Source organism: Camelus bactrianus, chromosome 21, assembly GCF_048773025.1.
Source record: "Camelus bactrianus isolate YW-2024 breed Bactrian camel chromosome 21, ASM4877302v1, whole genome shotgun sequence".
In the NCBI taxonomy this organism is placed as follows: Eukaryota; Metazoa; Chordata; class Mammalia; order Artiodactyla; family Camelidae; genus Camelus; species Camelus bactrianus.
In genome coordinates this window covers 3946910-3966976 of record NC_133559.1, presented here as the reverse complement: position 1 = coordinate 3966976, position 20067 = coordinate 3946910, and the positions used below count along the sequence as shown (strand labels likewise).

The window sequence follows — 20067 nt, the reverse complement described above, 5'->3', positions numbered from 1 at the left end:
ACCATCAGCCTCTGCTGAGCACCTGCAGGGAAGGAGCGTACATTCCTTCCCCGGAGAGTGGGAGGTCTCACTGCAGAGGCCAAACAATTCTACCTAAGGAGACTGACAGGCTCCTTAGTCCTTCTGGGCCAGGAGATCTCGGGCAGGATAATTAACCAGCTGAACTTAAGCCTTCTTATCTGTAAAATGGGGGTACTGTCTCAGAAGATCGTGCTGAGGCTTAACAGAGCAGTAGATACACGACAGATAATGTTATTCCCCCCTCTCTTTAATGTCTGTAAGTGATCAGTGAAAAGACTCACTCTGCTTTGCACGAGCCAGATCAGATCCACTTACAGGCATGAGATTTTTTAAAATTCAAATTTTAGGGAGGGCAATTCTCATTCAGTTCAACATGACAGTGGGAAAGAGTTTTGCATTAAAACAAACAAACAAACGATTGCTCATTTCTATTTAATTTTCAACCCACACCATCTCTGCATTTTGAGGCCTCTTCTGTGGCGGGTTTGAAAGCTTGTGGCTATTTATTCCATCTGGGATGGGATGCAGGGCGAGTCTGAGAGCCTTAACTGGGGACTAAGTGTAAGCTTCACTGCGAAGTCTGTCTGACTTCTTTTTTGGTCATCCAACTTTTTTATTTTACAGATTCAAGAATAAATTTTACTGACTTAGGCTCCTTAATTAAAAACTGAAGGAATTACTTAAGTGCAATATAACTCATGTGTTTTAAGTGTAGGGTTTGATGAAATCTGGTAGTCACAGACAACTGCACAGCCACTCCAAACTCAAGATACAGAACAAATCCTTCACCTTAAAAGTTTCCCTTTTAGGCCTCTGATTTTAAGAGGGACATTGGCAAATTGGCTGGGACCCAGGGTGAGAAGTCTTGAAGTCCTGGCATAGGCCGGTCACCTCAAGGAATGAGGGGCCTCCACTGACTCACCGAGGAAGGAAGGTCTGCAGGGGACACGGCGCTCAGACATTTGAGGAGCTGCTGTGCAGAAGAAACGGGAGACAGCGTAGCTCATAGGGGGCTTCTGCTTAGGGGCAGAAGCGAGAGATATTTTGTTTCAACATAAAACGCTTTCGAAAAACAACATAACAACTATTTACAGATGTGAAGGTGAGTGAGAAGCAGAGTTAAAAATCAATTACTCTAGACCCAGCACTTGGGACGTGGCGAAGTCAGAATGTGAACCGCAGCGTTCTGATCTTCATTCCAGATCCTCCCACCCACCCTTCCCCTGCGGAAGCTCCGCCGGAGGCCCGGGGGCCTGGGCTCGAGGCGGAGACTCCCGGATTGGGGTCAGCGGCTCAGATGTTTGTCATTTTCCACCGTCTACCCTCGGACTTGGGCAGAGCCTTCCCGGGGAAGACAGGAAGCCCTCCGAGCGTGGGTGGAGGAGGGCGAGGCGGCTGCGTCCTCCCTGCCGGAGCAGCCTCGTGCCCCGATTCGCCGTGTGGGCCCAGCAGCCAGGCCAGCGGGGAGCCCAGCGCTCTCCGCCTGCGTGGGCGCTGCTCCTGCCCCGGGGCTGGGGGCCCGGCAGTGGGGGGGACGCGCCTGCCACCCACGCGGCTGGGCTGGCCCGAGAGGCTGTGAGCTTGGGGAGGGAAGGCAACTGTCCAGAGGTGGGAGGACAGACACAGAGCCCCCTCGGGTGGGAGAGGAGGAGGGGCAGAGGGTGTAAGACAAGAGGAAGGGCTGGGGCGTCAGCGGCTCAGCGTCTGGGGAGCCCGCAGGTAAGAGCTCGAGCTCACAGCGGGAGGGGAAGGGTGGGCCTTGGGGGACTTCGCTCCATTGCATGGGGCTTCCTGGCTGGGCAGCACCGGTTACCGCTCCGCAGGAAGACCTCAGGGCGGGAAGATGCTCAGGTGATGGTCCTCCGCCAGGCCCTTGGCCTGGGGGCCCGGGAGGACCCTCAGGCAGTGGGCTTTGGCTGGGTGTGACCCAGGCATCTGCGGAGGAAGGCGCCTGTCCTCCCTGCTTCTCTCCCCTCCTCTTCTCCGGGAGGGGCCGGCCATGGGCGGCCCCCTGCATCGTTAGGCAGGTGGGCCAGAGTGTCGGGTTCACTGAGGGTTTTTCAGGTCCGCTCAGCTAGCAGGAAGCAGGACAGAGGTCACTTGAACTCAGACCACAGTCCCTGTTAAATACATCAGCTTTTAAATCAACCTTTGTTCAAAGTCCAGTGAGTTCCAAGACTAGACTCAACAGCAGAGCGAATTCCCCAGTGAACCCCGCAGCTCGTCTTCCTCCGGGATCCAGGTAGGAACTGACTGTGTCCCCCTAACTGAGGGCACTGGCCACCTGGGCCCGAACCACCTTCGTTTTTCTTTTTCCTTTTCTAAGCAGTAGTGGCTGTCCAGGTCAGAAGAGAGGCTCGTGGGTAGGGAGCCAGGCCCCTTTGGTGGTGGTGGGGTCGAGGCCTGAAGGATTGCTGCCCTCTGAGTTTCCCTCTGCTTGAGATGCCCCGACCCTTGCGGGTTAGGGTCTGCTTCAGGAAGGAATTGATAAACTGATTCTCAGAAAAAGCTTTCCCAGGATTGCACGGGGGGGGGGGGGGGGTGTTGATGTGCAGTCACAGGGAGTGTGACAACAGACCTCCCGGGTCACTGGGGGGCTACTTGCAGGGACTTCCCACTATACACAGGCTTTGGAATTAGGGATTTTCTTATGGAAACAGCCCTTAAAGGAGATACTGTCTCACTGGATAATAAAGACAGGGGTCTCTCCTCTTTTCATCACGTTGTAGCACTAAGAATTGAGGAAAAACAATGGATTTTTAGGCTGGCTGAATTTTAAAACCCAGATCCCCAGTTTCTACCCTTTGGAGTGTCAGGTTCTTTGGCTCTTGTGAGGTCCTGAAAAATCCTTTCTTTTTTTTTTTTTCTTTTGACATCTTCCCCCCTCCCCCGCCCAGGTGATTCTTGGGTGCAGGTAGTTTTGGGAGCCACTAGTAGCTTATTTCCTACACAGAGGAGGGGTCAAGGGACTTAAATGTGACTGTCATCTGAGGTCAGCTTCCCAGCTTAAGGAGACTCCCGGTCTGGGCTGGCTTTGTAAGCATACATTCCTGCTACAGTCCCTGCAGCGTTGCACCCACGAGCTCTCAGTCCCATATCCAAAAGTCATAGGGGCTCTTTGTCTCAGGACACGGTTGTCTAGTCATCTGGAGTCACATGTTCTTTCCTGCAGCAAATAACTCAGGGACTTTGAGTTTGTGTGTTATGACAGAGTAAATTGTTCTTATCTTTGACTCTTATTTATTCTTTGCACCATAAACCATGAAGTTGCTGGTAATGATGCCCTATGTTCATAGGCCCCTGGCGCGACTGCTCTTCCCCTCCCGGGGAAAGACCATGCAGCGGATTACAACAACCTGGGTTTTGACTGAGTTGTTAGTGACGGACCATTAGACAAGTCACTTCGTCACATGCAGCTTCAATTCCATTGTCTATCAAGCCTCTCGTCTTTTCCCCAAGGCTGAATTGAAAATGAAATTATAAATGTGTTTGAGCATAAACACAAATGTGCTTACATTGCAAATGTGTGGATCCAAAGACTTTGGGGAACAGTGGGAAGGAACAGCCTTTGGTCAGCAGGGAGATCTTGTCTTGTCTTTTAATCTCATTGAGCCTCTGTTTAGTCACATATAAATAAAGAGTTGGGATGAGATGATCGCTAAGGTCCTTTTCAGCCCACCAGGTATTATAGATCCTGGAGCTTTGAAGTCTGGACCCTTCTTCTCATCTGGGTCTGAATTCAGAAATGAGCTCCCCAGGAATGGCTTTGAAACTCAGCCTCCTCCTCCCTCCTCAACACCATATCGCATCGTTTGTAGCCTTTGTCATCAGCAATCATCTTGTTTACTTTTTGTCATCTTTGCCAGGTGTTACAGGCTCCAAGAGAGCAGGGGTCTTGTCCTTTGTGTTACCTCCTGTGATCCCGGCTCTTAGAAGGGCCCCTGGCATAGAGGGGTTGCTTAGATATTCTGATGAGTGGAAGCTGCTGTCGCAGGGAAGGGGCTACAAGAATAGAACCAGGATGTTTGGATAAGCTGCTCTTGCCAGAGAGAAGGCTGAAGGACTCTGATACTCTCTCAGGCCCCTGAGGTCCTGAGTCTGATGGAGGGGGAGTGGGCATCTATGGTCACACCTTGATTAAACGATTTTCTCATTTGTTGCATGGGAATTTGATGAGAGTAGCAAGTTAGAGCTCGAGTATTTTCCTGAAGATCTCAGCAGCTCTCTTTCTCGGACCTTCATGAGGGTCTCCCCAGATCTCTTTCATCTCTCTGCCTGGTGGGTATCACGGCTAAATGATTGAGAATGAAAAGCCTGAAACCCAGAGCACTAACTCACTAAATCTCGATTTCCTCATCAGTCGAATGGGCATCGTGGAACCTGATTCCCGATGTTACGAGGAGTCCATGGGACGATGCCCAGAGAGCCTAGTGCACGCTCAGCACTCCTGTTCTGATGATCTTCAGGCAGCTTGCTGATGGGCATGAGCCAAGGGAGGGAAGGCGCCCAGGCAGTGGCAAGGGGTCGTGATAAACACAAAGGATAGCCCCTATGGGGGAGGGTATAGCTCAAGTGGTAGAGCGGGTGCTTAGCATGCACGAGGTCCTGGGTTCAATCCCCAGTCCCTCCTCTAAAAATAAATAAATAAGTAAACCTAATTACCTCCCCTGCCCCCCAAAAAGATTAAAAACAAAAAAGACAGCCCCTAGTCTACTCAATGGCGTCTCTGGGAGGTTCACCCTGGTCTGAGAGGGCTACCAGCTCCTGAGGCTCTGTAAACCCTGCAGCTCCTCTGCAGAACGGAGTCCAAGGTGCTTCGGTCTAACCAGACCTGCTTCTTACTGTCAACATATGCCTGCTTCTGGGCTTTCAGAAACTTTCAGCATCCCCTTAAATTTTTAGAGCCTTTTTCTTCCTTTGAAGATGGGCCGTTGGGATTCCATGAGAACTCATAAAGGGTGCCTAGGCTCAATACCTATGATAACAGTAGCAAAGATTTTCTTTTCAAGATTCCAGCTCCTGTATTGGGTAGTTGTGTCTGAAACATTCTTCACTGTGCCCTGGGCTCTATGAGGGCAGAACAATGTCTAATCTGGGTTGAGCCTCGGTATCTGCCTCACAGGAGGGACTGATTTATGAGTTATTGATTATATAAATGATCCTTGACATTTAGAGGATGGAGTGATTCCTTCAGACGGCGCTGACTTGGAAAGGGTTGGTGTGTAACCTAACATCTGAGCTGAGCCTTGAACATGGGTAGGTCTTGGATTTATTCACTTGGAAAAAGTGTTTGCTTAGGCCCTTCTATGAATAAGTTACCAAAGGAGGGTGTTTCCGGCCGAGCATGTGGCGTGAGCGAAGGGCAGGCTGGGTGGGGGTGACCACACATAGGCTGGTTTCATGCCTGCTGGGAGCCAGAGGGGAATGAGGGGATTGTGTTGAGCCGCAAAGACTGAGCAAGGAGTCTGGACTTCAGTTTCTTGAATGACTTCTTGAAGTTATTTTTAGAGACTCACATGGTGAGAGCAAGATGAGGAAGTTTGTCTTGAGGCAGTGACTGCGGAAGACTGGGGGCTGGAGGACTCTGGGACACGGGAAAAAGTGAGGGAGTAGAAATGCAAGTTCACAGGGTCTTGTAAAATGAGGCGTCAGTTTCAGGAGACACTCTTGCTCCGCCCCCCCCCCCAATCCCTCGCGGGATGGTTTGGCTCTGTCAGCAGCACAAGGGTGACCTTCCTCGGAGGGCATGTCTGATTCCACGCGATGTCGACTCCGTCTCTCTCCCAGCCTGCAGAACCCTTAGGTAAGCAAGGAAAGTGGGGAAGGCCTTGAGCTCCAACCAGGAGTCCTGCCACAGGGGACAAAGTGTCATCATGATGGATGGTCAGGGGGAGCGGCATTTAGTACCAGCAGTCCACACGAACTGCGAGGTAAGCAGATGCCACTCTATCATAAATGAGAAATAAGAACTACCCACTGGGCCTGTGATCTCTCTATTCCATTGGAACACATGTCATTAATTTCCCACACCTGACATCGGCTGCTGGCTAAGGCCAAACAGTAACCGTCACAGGGGGAAATACAGTTAGTAAAAACATATTTTTGGGCCCTATTTACTTTTTCTATTTTTGATACTAATTTAAAACAAATATACTTGAGCGTTTGAATTTCCAAACCTCTTGCTTTTCGAAGGAGAAATCCACGTGGCTTAAATATTATCTGCAGCAAAAATACAGGATCTGCTCTACATTTTTGAAGGTAGTGTATTTTTGAAGAAGAATGAAAGTGAATTGCGTTTATCTCCTCCTTGTTCAAGACACCTGCCCATAGCAGCTGAGATACAGGAGGGTTTCTTTTATGATGTTGGAAGAAACAGCGCGTGCCCAGGCTCTGAGGCGCAGGCAGGAAGCCCACGGTCGGGGCTGACGGCTGCGGGGAACTCCGCCTATAGCTGCCGACTTAACATCTGTTGTGGGCCACGAGGGGGCGGCCGGTCCGTGAGCCAGTGACATGTGGGTTGCTAAAGGAATTTACCAGAGATGAAGTATGGGAGTAGAAAGGAGTTTATTAGGGAACACTGCCATAGCCCACAGTGGGCCACACAGACGAGAGAGGTCTGCGTGAGCCCTGAGGGCCTGTCACTGGGGGTTTTATAAGGTCGGGTCGCAGGGTGCCTGATCGGCTTGTGGGCAAGTCTGATTGGTTGTGGGTGAGGTGAAAGGTTTAGGGTGAGGTGCGGTGGGGTTTATGGCTCTGATAAGGTGAGCATTCCCCGGGGCTATTAGTTTGTTAGGGGAAACACGCCCAGCAAAGAATGTCAGACATCTGAGAGCCCAGTGGGGGTTGTCGGACTTTGAAGGGCATCCACTGGCACAGCAACATCCCGCCTCTAGCAACTGTATTTTTCCAACAAAAGCCTAGTGATGTCTTTGTGTTACTCAGTGAGCAGGTGTGTGTCTGCTGGAGAAGCTGCGTTCCTTGCGGGGCTTGATGTGCCGAGGCGCCTGGCCGGGCTTCTGGGGAGTGTTGCTTTCTCCTCGCTGAAGTTCAAGGTGTTTTCTAGACCAGCATGGAGTTCAGTGCAAAGCGAGTAACATTCAGGTTGAACGTTACCCGACAGCTCCTGCGTGCTCTTCCCCTCGTGCCTGGATGAAACAGAAACAATTTACCCTGTGGTTACATCCCAGGTTGTACAATCAAATATCCTTCTCCTGTGGCAGTCCCTAGGGTTAAATATTGTTAAACATTGTCTTGCTAAGTTTTTGCTTTTAGTTTTTCATGGCTCGGGTGTTGGTTGCATAAGTGCCTTGTGAGGAGAGGCTATGTTTTCTTTGTAGTCCGATGCTCACTGCATCATTGATTCCTCACTATTAGGTAAGATGGTGGTGGGTCCAGAGTACTCGTGACTAACGGTTGTGGGTTACTGGATTTATACCGTGATCCTACGGCATCCTAGATTTGAGGAGATAGGCAAAGAAGACAGTGCTGGGGTTCTTTCTTCCCTTACGGTAGTCACTGCAGCTGGCTGTCACTGGTGACCAACCCCTTCTGATTTTCCCCACCAAGCAGAATGTTTTGTATCCCACATCCTTCCTCTGATCTTTTGGAAATCCAGTGACGTTGTCTTCCCTGGTGAGAGAACCTGTTCACTGGTTCCTCCCTGGTGACCGGGATCTATGCATACAGACATGTGTCTCAGGTGGTGCTTCCCTCACTCCGTCTTCTCCACCCTCGTCTGTCCCTCGGGTCTCTTGACTGGTGTACCTTGTACTCACGTCTGTCAGAGCTGGTCTCTCCATGTGTTGGGACTCTCTGGCCAGCTTAGTTCTATAGAAGCTCCCGGGAATCCTCTACCTCCTGGATATGTGGCATTGGATTCTACTTTTGTAATTCCCTAGCTTTCAGACTACGTGATACTTCTGGATTCAGGGAAATCTGAGTTCGTTATTCGAGCTTGATTTCTTGGGGAACAGAATCTTCAGTCCTGACTTTTCAGCAACTGAAACAAACTTTGCAGAGGTGGTCCAGAGTGAGGAGGTGGAGAATCCCTGAACTGATGATCAAGACGCCTGCCTGTCCCTCGTCCGTCAGTCAGTCTCCTGGCTGCTTCACAAGGGAAACCAGGAGCCCGGCTCAAATGGTCTCACAGGACACGGCTTCTCATTGCAGCAGGCCTTCCGGTGTGTGCGGAGCGGGCTCTTCTGCTCCAGATACCATGCTGAGAAATTTTACATGTTTCATCTCTGGTAGTCTGTGCCTTGTCCACATGCGTTTCCTATTTTCGGTGTACTTTTATCTCCAGCTTGAAATTAAGGAAGTCACTCATGTTCTCACAGCTACCAGGTGGTGACACCAGAATCAAAAACTGGGTTTGGCTTTAAAACTCCGTTCTTTCTAATGTGCTTTACCCAGACTAGAAAGCTGAGGGAAGACGGAACTAAAAGTCCATATTCCCTTCACATCAGCCACATACCTGTATGGCTGCTTTAGACTTTTCGTTACAGGAAACTACTCTGTTCTGAACATCATTTAAGATGACTTTTCCTGTGTCAACCCATTGATTTTTTTTTTTTTAATGGAGGCACTGGGGATTGAACCCAGGACCTCGGGCATACTAAGCATGCGCTCTACCACTGAGTTATTTCCCTCCCCCCAGCCCCTCTATTTTTGAAACTGCTCCATCAGTCCCTTCTCCCTTCACCGTTCACCCTGCTAAGCCAGGCCCTGAAACACTCCATCTTTCCAACCTTAGCCTCTGGCTTCTCTTCCCCGCAAGTCACACTGGCCCCACAGTCTAACATTCTAATGAGCTCTGTGCTCATTGTGAGACAGGAGGAACGGGGCCAGGGCACGGCCGCTGAAGGAATGACGCAGCAGTTGAGGACAGGACCAACGGGTTAGAGCCAAGATGGCGGAAGACGCGACTTCCAGGAGACCTGGAGCCTCGTGGCGCTCCCACAGGTGCCACGACCGGTTCTAGGCTAACCTTAAAAGGTCAAAAAGTGGGTGGGGGCCTGATTCCTGGAAATCCCTGCCCATTCCCCGAAGTATTTGGAATAACCCTCCTACTCATGAGCGTGTGGAATTACGGAGCCCACAGAGCCTAACAGCCGCGCAGCGCGGGCGCGCGCTCTGCCTGTGGGGGCGTCTCTCTAAGTAAACTTGCTCTCACCTTGCTACGCCTGGCTCTTGAATTCTTTCCCGCGGGAGGCAAGAACCTATCCCCCGGCAGCAGGTGTACCCAGAGGCACTCTCGCCTCCCAGCCTTCTGGTTTTACGCGCGTCGTGCTCCAGCCTGGGGTGAAAGTCACCACTTCCTCCTTCTACTCCTGATGTGCGTCAGGGTGAGAAAAAGCCACGGGAGCCCATGCTGGTTGGTCTGTTGTAAACTCATGAGGTCTAGTTCTCTGTCTAATGAAAAAAGTTGTATTTAATCTAAGTTGTTTCTTAGAATTTTTCTTCTTTTTTTTAGCTGCAGTCTAGTCGATTTACAACGTCGTGTTAGTTTCTGTGAAATTTTGACTCGACCTGTTGACTCATCGTAGGGAAGCAATGCTGTGGCTTTGGACGGCCCTGCCACCTGCCAGCCCCAGGGTCCAGTCCTGTTTAGTTTACCTGAAGTTTCTTAAAACTTTGAAATAGCTGCCAGCTTTAAAAAAATGGGGACATTTCACATAAATCTAGATTTCTTGGTTCTCTTGAGGAGTCGGAAGACCCTGCACGCTGGGTCTCACTTCCTCCCAGCCGCTGTCTGCGAGGGAGGGAGGGAGCAGCGGACCCACAGGCCTCTCCTCGCCAGCTTCACAGGCTTATCAGTCTGAGCCCAGTGGATATTTTGGTTCATATTCTCAAAGTTCCCGATTTGTCTCAGTTCCTTTGCAGGAGTGATTGGAATGAGGTGAGTTGACCTCATCGTCCTATTCATCTCATTTTTCCCACTTCTCTCTCCTGCCTCAGGAGAAGTGTTCCGACTCGCCAAGGCCACGCCCCTCTCCCGTGTTCTCCGTCATCCCTTGCTGTGCCAACATTAAAAATAAAGCCATGCACCCGCCCTGCTTCCCCCTCGAGTGGCTGCCCCGGCTCCCTCACTGCTGTGTTTCGGATGTGTCTGTATTCACTGCCTCTGTTACTTACTAGTATCACTTGCTCCTTAGTCTTTTATCTGTCTCGAACTTCTGTTTTCTAAACTTAGTGGCATTTTCTGTTTTCATTCTCCTTACCTCTCAGCATCATTTCGCGTTAACTAGCCTACCTTGAAACTCTTCTTTTGGTTTGGACCACACTCAAAAGTCTTGGCCTTCTGACTGTTCCTTCTCTGCTTTGTCGTCTTGTTGCCTAGATACAGGCCTCACCACCCGGGGCTTTATCCTTGGCCCTCTTCTTCTCATATTCTCACTCCTGGGCGTCACCTTGCACAGCCACGCAGCCTCTAGTCCACCCTCTCCTGAGCTCTAGGCCCACGGAATTAGGGCATCCCTGCAACTCAGAACTGAGAGGAGCTGGAAGCACAGCTGTGTTCTGACTGAGCTGCGACCTCAGAAGGCTGAGTCGCGCGTGGCCTGCTCTGTGCAACAGAGGCCTCTTGCTCATGATCGTGAACCCACAAGGAAGCTGCGTGGGAGTGAGGGGAGCTGTAACTAGGGAGAGTAATAGGACCTGCTGTACCTCCCGGACACTAGTCACGGGCAGTGTAAGAAAGTATTTTGGGCACCTGTCCTGTCTGAGGCCATCTCTGCGTGGAGAAATCTGAGAGCAGGATCGAAGAGTTAACACAGTATGTCACGTAGTTCCTCCACCTCTGCCCTCATGGCTGCCATGCTGGGACAGGTTCTTCACTGCCTGTGAGGAGCCTCTGACCTGGCTTACCTCCAGTGTGTCTTCGCTCCAGTCCATCCCTCCTGCCATTTCTGGAGCCCAGCTCTGATCCTGTCGTTCCTCTGATTCTCAGCCTCAAGCGGTGCCTGCTGACACCGAACTAAGGTCGGATCCCTTGGGCTGGTGTTCAAGGCCTTTGTGGTCTAACTTGTCACCCATTCCCAGTGACATGTTGGCCCTCCTTCCTTGGCTGTTCTTCAGTCTCACTGGGTTGCCAGCTATTCTTTGACCAAACCCAAGAAGTCCCCACGTCTGTGCCCGACGTCCCCACTGCTCTCTGTGTCTACAGTGTCCTCTTCCTACCTCTGTGCCTGGTGAAATCTTATCCATCTGCTGTCAATGTCCAAATCAAATCTTCCCTAATATGTGAAACTTGCCTTAATTTGCCTCATGTTGTAGGTCTTATGGTATTTATACTCTGCTCATGGTGGTAGCTATTTTTGTATTACAACTTTCCCTGCACCCCTATTTAGCTGTGAAGTCCTTGAGAATAGACGTGTTGTTTTACTTTATTCCATCAATCATTTAACAGTGTTTTGCATGTAAGTGTGAGGCAAGTATTTGTGGTGTGGACAAGTGGAATTGGGTTTGGGGTAATATGTCTTCTTGATGTTCAGTAGAAAGTTGAGGGGCCTATGTCTGTGATCCTAAACCAGCTTCACCCACTCCAGGGTGCTAACTGAGGAATCTCATTGTTTGGCCCCAGACATGAATGGAACTTGGGTTTCCACTCATAGGGTGATGGAGGAGGAGAAAAGGCCTCAATTCTTAACGTGGTTAGGTTTGGGGGGTGGGGAGGGCCCCTCAGACTTAATTCATAAGATAAAGAGCCCAAGGGAACTGTTTTCTAAAATTTATTTTTCATCTTTTAAATTTTTATTGAATTATAGTCGGTTTATAATGTGTTAATTTCTGGTGAACAGCGTAGTGATTCAGTTATACGTGTATATATTCCTTTTCATATTCTTTTTCATTCTAGGCCACTACAAGGTATTGCATACAGTTCCCTGTGCTGTACAGTAGCACCTTGTTGTTTATCTGTTTTGTATACAGTAGTGTGTGCCTGCAAATCCTAACACCCACGGCGCCTGTTAAAGGTTGTCTGCATCTGCTTGATCCTGTTCGCCTGGTTCAGAACTAGAGCGTGGGGAGGGAGGCTGAGGCTCAGACTGCAGGTTGCCGCCCACTCCCGTGCTGTTGGCCAGGCAGGCCTGCGGGCAGAGCTGGATCCTGAGGACTGCGTGGGGTGACCAGTAGCCTCTCCTAACCAGGCTGTCACCTTGGTTCTCAGGTTGAGTAAAGGTGAGCTCAGGGTAGCTGTTAATAGTTCACCCAACCTTGACATTCTTCTCTGACCTGTGAGGGCGTCATCCCAAGACTGAGGGGAGAGGTGGGGCCCTCGAGCAGCCAAGGGTGGTTTTAAGCACTAGTTTCTCAAACTAGTGGGGAATCTAAAAATGCTTATGATCAGGTTTCAAGCCTGGAAACTAAGACAGTAGATCTGAGGTGGGGCCTAAGTGTCTTTTTTTTAATTTTTATTTTTTGTAAGTCTCTGCAGGTGATTCTGAGGGCCAGCTAGGATTGAGAATTAAAATTGTGAGGTGATTGTGAATTAAATGAGATAATGTAGCATGCCTGACATGGTGAATTTTTAAGTGGTAACATGATTCATTATTGCTGGCAGCACCTGATGGTCAGATTTACACTGTCAGCTAAGTAGACCTGTTCTCTCAGGTGAAAGCAGCTGGTGCCTTGGGGCCAGGCCCGACAGCTCCCAGGACCGAGGGGCTGAACGGAGGGCCTCCGGTTCTTGCTGGCTTCGCTCTTCGAGGAGTCGTCGTTTCTTTTCCTTCCTGAGAAGAACTTGCTCTTCCCCTGGCTTGTGCTTTATCTGATGGGTAGCAATTTCAGGGTTCTTTTACAAAATACCTGGAAGCTTATAGGAGTTAGGCAAATAACTCTGTTTTAGAGAAGAAAATAATTTGGAGCACACGGTGTTCCCTTCTGTACTGGGAAGTGCTCTGTGCGCTTGTCAGGTCCCAGTGTTCCTCGGGAGATGATGGGTTTTTGATGAATTCAGTGGCTTCAGGATGCCTTCCCTCCCAGCCCTGTCCCCTGAGTGGGGTAGGCTTATGAGCATCTGAGCCCACGGCAATTTTTAATTGGACATTTCCACATGTAGCAATTACTGTGGGACAGGGGACTTTTGGACGTGCTGGGTAACAAGGCAGACACGCTTCTCAACAAGTCCCGCTGACGAGGATCAGCTGAAACGGAGTCTCTTTCCCCAGTTAGCCCTGCTCAGACAAGTCCTGCAGGCTCCAGCCCCACACACTCAGACTGAGGGAAAATGAGGCTTCTTCTCAGCCTTGGCCAACTAAGCTGGACCCTCCTGGCCTTCTGAGTCTCACTGGTGTAGCCCGGATGCCTCAGGGACTGCTCCTGCTTCGAGTGGAGCTGCTGGGGACGGTGGGTGTTGACTGGGGACCGAATCCGGGCCCATGTTGGTGGCGGCCTGGGAGCTGGGGAACCTTGGGCTACCTTGGACTTGGAGAGTCCCCTGGGTCCCCCCAGCTTTTTCTTTCCTGTGGAAAATAGCCCAGTGGCTTCAGTTCTTTCTTCTCCGGCCACATTCAGAGGTCCAGGCCTGCCCTCCTTTGTCATTATCTAGCCTTCCTGATTTCTAAACTGTACCTGCTTTTCCCTCTTGACCATGGATGTACTATTCTCTTTCTTGGTAGCAATAATCTAATCCTTTTGGAAGAAGGTAGGGGTCCAAAGCTGCGATTAATAATTAAGGTTGATTAGGGAGAAGGTAGAGTTCAGTGGTAGAGAGCGTGCTTAGCATGCACGAGGTCCTGGGTTCAATCGCCAGTACCTCCATTAAAACAAATAAATAAGTAAAAACCTAATTATCTCCCGCCAGAAAAAAAGAAAAAAAAAAAAAAGGTAAAGATTAAGGTTGATTAAAAAAACCTCCTTGGCTCTGACCCCAGATTTTTTCCCGCCCACGGCCAGCACTTTGTTCTCTTTCCCACAGACAAGCGACTTTGTTGCCAAGAATTGACTTTTTTTCCTCAGAGCTCAGAAATGGTTATGGCTTTCTTTCATTCTCAGTATTTTATTTTGGCTGTTTGACCTGGGGAACAAAGCCTACAGAAGATCTGAAGGACTCCAGCTCAGATGACCGCTGCTGTGTTGTATACACCCACAGGCCTTCACTGGCTCTGTGTCTGTCCACCGCAGGGCTCTGGTCTCTGGATTTTCTCAGGAAGCTGAAGATGGGGCCGGGGGCTGAAGAAACAGAAAACAAGATCCTTTTTTTTTTTTTAATTGTTACTTTATTTACTTTTAATTTTTAAAAATTGAGGTATAGTTGATTTATATTACTTTATACAGGTGTACAATGTAGTGATTCAACATTTTGGTTGACTGTACTGCATTTAAAGTTGTTATAAAACATTGGCTGTATTCCCTGTGCTGGATAAAATATCCTGTAGCTTCTTACTTATTTTACACGTAGTAGTTTGGGCCTCTTATCCCAGACCCCTATCTTGCCCCTCCTTCTCTCTCCCCACTGGTAATCACTAGTTTGTTCTCTGTATCTGTGAGTCTGCTTCTGTTTTACACATTTGTTTGTTTTATTTTTTAGATTCCACATATAAGTGACACCATACAGTATTTGTCTTTCTCTGTCTGACTTGTGTCACTAAGCATAATACTCTTTGGGTCCACCCATGTTGTTGCAAATGGCTAAATTTCATTCTTTTTTTATGGCTGAGTAGCATTCCATTGTGTGTGTGTGTGTGTGTGTGTGTGTGTGTGTGTACACAGCATCTTCTTTATCCATTCATCTGTTGATGGACACTTAGTTTGCTTCCATATCTTGGCTATTGTAAATAGTGCTGCTATGAACATTGGAATGCATGTATCTTTTTGAATTAGTGTTTTGTTTTCTTCAGATATATACCCAGGAGAGGGACTGCCAGATCATGTGGCAGTTCTATTTTTAATTTTTTGAGGAATCTCCATACTGTTTCCCACAGTGGCTGCACCAATTTACATTCCCACCAACAGTGTACTAGGGTTCCCTTTTCTCTGCATCCTCACCAACATTTGTTATTTGTGGTCTTTTCGATAATAGCCATTCTGACAGCTGTGAGGTGATATCTCCTTGTGGTTTTGATATGAAAGAAGAGGAAGAAATCGGAAACACTATCCTTAAATACAAAGTCCCTTCCTACTTAGGTCCATAGTCCCAGGCATCCTTATCACGGAGCAATGACACAGCCTTGCTACAGTGACTGATCCCAGCTCTGATTCCAGGACCAGCGTAACCCCAGGACGTGGCCTAGACAGACCCAGGGCTGGAGCTGGCCCAGAGCCAGCCCTGCTGCCCCCTGGTCAGACCATCTCTCTACAAGATGGCACAGGAAACACATAGTTTTAGGGCCCCCAGGGTCCCATGTAAGGCCAGGCTTTGAGGTTTTGATCAGCTTTCTCCATTGGTATAGTTGAAGGTATTAAATATTTCATCAGTCTGGTGTGGGCACCAGCACTGATCCTTCAGTGGCTGAACTGTGGTGGGTGCAGACGGTGGAAGGAGCTAATCTAGGGCTGGGAGCAGTGACTGGTTCCCAGGCAGCCTGGGAGCATTTCTGTCAGCATGTTTGTCAGTGTGAATGGGCTCTGTCTAACTCTCTGGGCTTCAGCCATAGATGTGAAAATAAACCCTGACTTTAAACACCTGAGGCTTCAAAGCCGTAAGTGTAGACCAGAGTGATCGCTGTCTGGCCGCTGGGATTCTTAAAGAAGTAAAAAGACAGCTTGAGGTTTTGCCCAGAAATGGTGACTTGTGTTTTCTTTATATCAGGTATTCACGTCTCTATTGAGACAGGGGGCATCTTCGCCTCTTCTCTCCCCAGACACTGGACCGTCTTACTAGCAGGGAGGTTTCACGTTCCACCCTTGAGAAAAAGAAGATCCCCATGGCTGACACCAGAGAGCGTGAGATTGCTGACTGTTGGGGGGGGGGTACCTTAGAAAAGAGCATTCATACGCTGATCACAAACAGCCTCACCTCTTGATGAAAACATAGCATCTAAGGGCCTTTATTTTGATTATAAGGACATGTTTTGAATTCTGTAGGATTTGGATGAGGTCAGAGGGCTTTTTTTCCCCCCTTCAAGGCTTTGCAGGCCCATGAAATTGAGAGCTGTTAGGGATCTAGGAGTAAGTGTGGACATAGATGAGGATTCAAGCTGGGGGTGGAATTGACGCTTACAGCCTAGGGAATCAGCAGAAAGAGAAGGAAAATATCAGAGTCCGAGGGGCTGCGCCGCGGCGCCTGCCCGTGGGGAAGCCCCACTCTGGTCCTGCCCTCTTCTCCCCTGACTCGCCCCCTCTCCTCCCAAAGCAGCGTCTTCCTGGCGTTAGGTCATGATGTGGCGGAGCTGCTACGGTCTCCCAGGTGTGGGCACTGACCACGGGATCGTGGCTTCACTTTTCTCTTCCCTGGATCCTCAGGAGTGTGGGCGCAGGCCTCGGGCCCTGGTGAGAGATCACTTGAAACATTGTCTCTTTGTTTCTTCTTTCCTTGGCTGCTTAGTCATTCGTGTCCCTGGTGGCCTGGCTGCCAGACTTGGCTGAGACTTGTGAAACAGGCAAGCGAGTGGGGCGTGGGAGGCTGTCTGCCCGGTTTGTACTGTCCGTCTCTGTGGGCGCGGAGGTCAGAGATGGCTCTCTCCAGTCACCATGGCGTGGCTTTGAGGGAGCCCGGAGCACTTTGTCGTCTCCCCTCCACCCTCTACCCTGGACCCTGTATGGTCGTCTACTCCTGTCCCTCCAGGAGAGACAGAGGAGGTACTGGAGGTTGAAGACAAGGATTTGCCCTGCAGGCAGCTGAACCAGCAAAGTCTAGCCTTCTGCTCTCAGGCCTCCCCTTACGTCAGCCGTCCTGGCCTCCATTCTCAATCCCCTATGAAAAAAATAGCTTAAGCCAGGAAGGGCTGGGGACCCCTGGCAGGAATCTTGGCCTTAATAACTTGGGTGCCAGGGCCCCAAGCTGTTGGTTTTCAGACTTTTCCTTTCCTCCTCCATGGCCCAGGACCCGGCTCCTGCGATGGGGCAAAGGAGGGGCAGCACGTTTGGAAATGGAAGGGGCTTCAGGAGGGAGAGACCTGACCTGGCTGTGGGAACTCTCTCTCTACGGGGCATCTCTGCTCGGCTCTGACTTCTCTGTCTCACTTCTAGTGCATCAGGTCAGCTCTGAGGCCTGGCTCCTCTGATTTTTAATTCTTTGATGTCTTCCTTATCTTGTCCTACCTGACCACTCCTGCTAATTGTTCAGGTCTTAGAAAAGTCATTTCTCCAGGAAGCCGTTCTTAATTCTTCCCAGCCCCGTCCCCACTCCTAAGACCCTTTGCTGTGTTCTCCTTTGTCACTCGGGTCTCCCCTAGCAGGTCATCCACCACATGTTACTGTGAACGTATGTTTCCCTCATATGAGAGGCAAAGTATAGGTCTCTCTTGTCCACAGATTTACCTTCAGTACCGAGAACTTGGCAAGCTCTTCAAATATTTAAATGAAAGTGGACTTGGATTTTCTTAAAATTTCGAGGTAATGTATTTGGAACCAATTTCTTTTGGTCAGAGGACAGAGAGGAATTTGGTTTTGGAGCTACTGAAATTGAAGCAACTATGTTCAGTACCCAGCCAAACACATGGGTCTGAAACTCAAGTGCAAGGTCATCTTTGGGGGAACTAAATTTGGAAATTGTTAGCAAGTCCTAGAAGGTGGCCTCCTGTACCCTCACTGTTGCTACCCAAACAGTCTAGATTTGGTGCGATTAGAAGAACAGAGCTGTAGGAGATGAGGACAGATTTCTCACCTCAATTAGATTTTCTTTCCCATGCATTGACACATCTGTTTTTCATCACAGAAATGGCCTCCACCTTCAACCCCCGAGAATGTAAACTGTCTAAACAGGAAGGGCAAACCTATGGCTTCTTCCTGCGAATTGAGAAGGACACCGATGGCCACCTGGTCCGGGTGATTGAGAAAGGCAGCCCAGCAGAGAAGGCGGGCCTCCAGGACGGAGACAGGGTTCTCAGGATCAATGGTGTGTTTGTGGACAAGGAAGAGCACATGCAGGTAAACGGGGCATCTGGGCTGCTTCTAGGGTCTCTTCAGTCCCCGTATCTCTGCTGATAATAGTTTTTGGGGTCAGTGGAGCTTTCCTGGCTGCCACTGGCAAGACAGGACACCTTTATGGCTATACTCTCTGCTGGCTAATCAAGTCTCCTACAATTAACCAAGAACTGTAAAAATTATCCCTGGATTTGAACAGTGTCAGGTCTAATATGCGGTGCATGTTTGCTACATGAACTATGCTAGGCAATTTCACATTCACTGTTTTGTGAAATCCTCATCATAACCTATGAGGTACGTATTCCTATCACACAGATGAGGGGGTGCAGGCTCAGCTAGGTGAGGCTAGCTAAGGCTCAACTTAGCTAAGGTGTTCATGCAGCAAACATACGGAGGGTCTGACCTGGCCGCAGTTCTGCCTGCCTCCACGGAGGCGCTCTTTTCACCGTGGTGTGTTGTCTCCACACAGACCCAGGAGGATCCGCTGTGTTCAGGGGCAGCGTGCTTCCCTAGAAAGGAGCAGTCCTAGTAAGAGTCCCCTGGGTGGGGCTGGGCTGCAGTCTAGATTCCAACGGAGGCCCAGCCTGAGCTGTGCCTGGGTCTCGGGAGGGGCCAGCTGGAGATGGCTGCGCACTGTCTGCTCACTGGATGTCAGGGATCCGCCAGTGGGACCTCCAGAGCCAGATAATGAGCCGGATGGTGAGCCCTGCACCCCCTCCCACCCCCACCCCGGCGGTTGGTAGAGGGTTATTGGTTAAAGTTATCTTTTCCTTTCTTCCTCCTAGGTTGTGGATCTGGTCAGAAAGAGTGGAAATTCAGTGACTTTACTAGTTCTGGATGGAGATTCCTATGAAAAAGCCGTGAAACAACAAGTGGACTTGAAAGAGTTGAGTCAAAGTCAGGAGTCGAGTTTGAGTGATAAGAAGCCACTGTCCGTGATGAACGGAGGAGCACCGACTTGGGCCGAGCCACGGCTCTGCTACCTGGTGAAGGAGGGGACTAGCTATGGCTTCTCCCTGAAAACCGTCCAAGGTGAGCTTGAGGGCGGGGCATGGACAAACAGCTTTCCAGAAGAAAGATACTGCTACGACACTGCTGGTGGCTCCTGTAACTCACTTTCAGTTGCTGTGGGTATGCAACAGCAGCTTCTCTCTCTCCCTTCTGCCCTGGCCCTTCCTTTGCTTTGCACAGCTGTGCAAAGAGGGGTCAGGACATTGGACAGCAGCACCGTGGGGGACACTGGGCACTCCTGTCCTCCGGGGTTTGTTACGCTGCAGCTTTGAGGCCAGAGGGTTGGAGGGTTGATGCTTCTTTGTTACTCTTTTCTAGCTTCCTTAGGGTGAAGGTGGAGGGGAGACTGGAGAATCAGAGGCAAGAAAAAGGAGGTTCCTCATAATGGCTACTTTTAATAAGAATGATATCTCTTTTCATCTTTCAGAGTGCCCAGGTGGTCATTTATTCAAAAAATTCTTGAGCCCCTATTTAAGTATCAGACACTGTTACACTTGCTGAGGACACAGCAAAAGTCCCCACTCTCCTGTGGCATTTAAATAGTACCCTTGTTGTCGGAGAATAGTTCTTGCCTCGTGCAGGAAAGAATTCAAGAACAAGGCAAAGTGAAAGCAAGTTTGTTTAGAGAGATACACACACTCCATAGACAGAGTGCAGCCTGTCTCACTCAGAAGGGGAAACAGCTGAGGAGAAACATACTCCATAGGCAGAACGTGGGCCATCTCAGAAAGGTGAGAGGGAGAGCCTGAGAGGTGTGGGGGGTTTAGTTTAAAGTAAAAGTAGATACATGCTCCACGGACAGAGCGCGGGCCGTCTTGGAGGCGAGAGCGAGCGCCTGCATGGTGAACGGCTGTTAGGCTCTGTGGGCTCTGTAATTTCACATGCTGATGAGTAGGACGATTATTCCAACCGCTCTGGGGAAGGGGCAGGGATTCCAGGAATCAGGCCCCTGCCCACTTTTTGACCTTTTAAGGTCAGCCTAGAACCGGTCGTGGCACCTGTGGGAGCGCC

The 20067-nt window shown here is 49.8% G+C and overlaps 1 protein-coding gene across 5 annotated transcripts in view; it reads left to right on the top strand.

The window, feature by feature from the left end:
* Window positions 1–1469: 1469 nt before the first annotated feature.
* Window positions 1470–20067, top strand: part of PDZK1 (PDZ domain containing 1) — a 29770-nt gene continuing 11172 nt past the window's right edge. The window contains exons 1-4 of one of the 5 annotated variants that reach the window (XM_045505264.2): window positions 2200–2263; window positions 17434–17514; window positions 17837–18048; window positions 18831–19077. In XM_045505264.2, the coding sequence (XP_045361220.1) occupies window positions 17839–18048; window positions 18831–19077 (457 nt within the window). In that variant the 5' untranslated portion in view covers window positions 2200–2263; window positions 17434–17514; window positions 17837–17838. Of the gene's footprint in view, window positions 1741–2165; window positions 2264–5620; window positions 5825–16414; window positions 16450–17433; window positions 17515–17836; window positions 18049–18830; window positions 19078–20067 lie in introns of those variants that run through there. The other 4 variants (XM_045505265.2, XM_010968217.3, XM_010968215.3 and 1 more) reach the window with 4 other exon arrangements.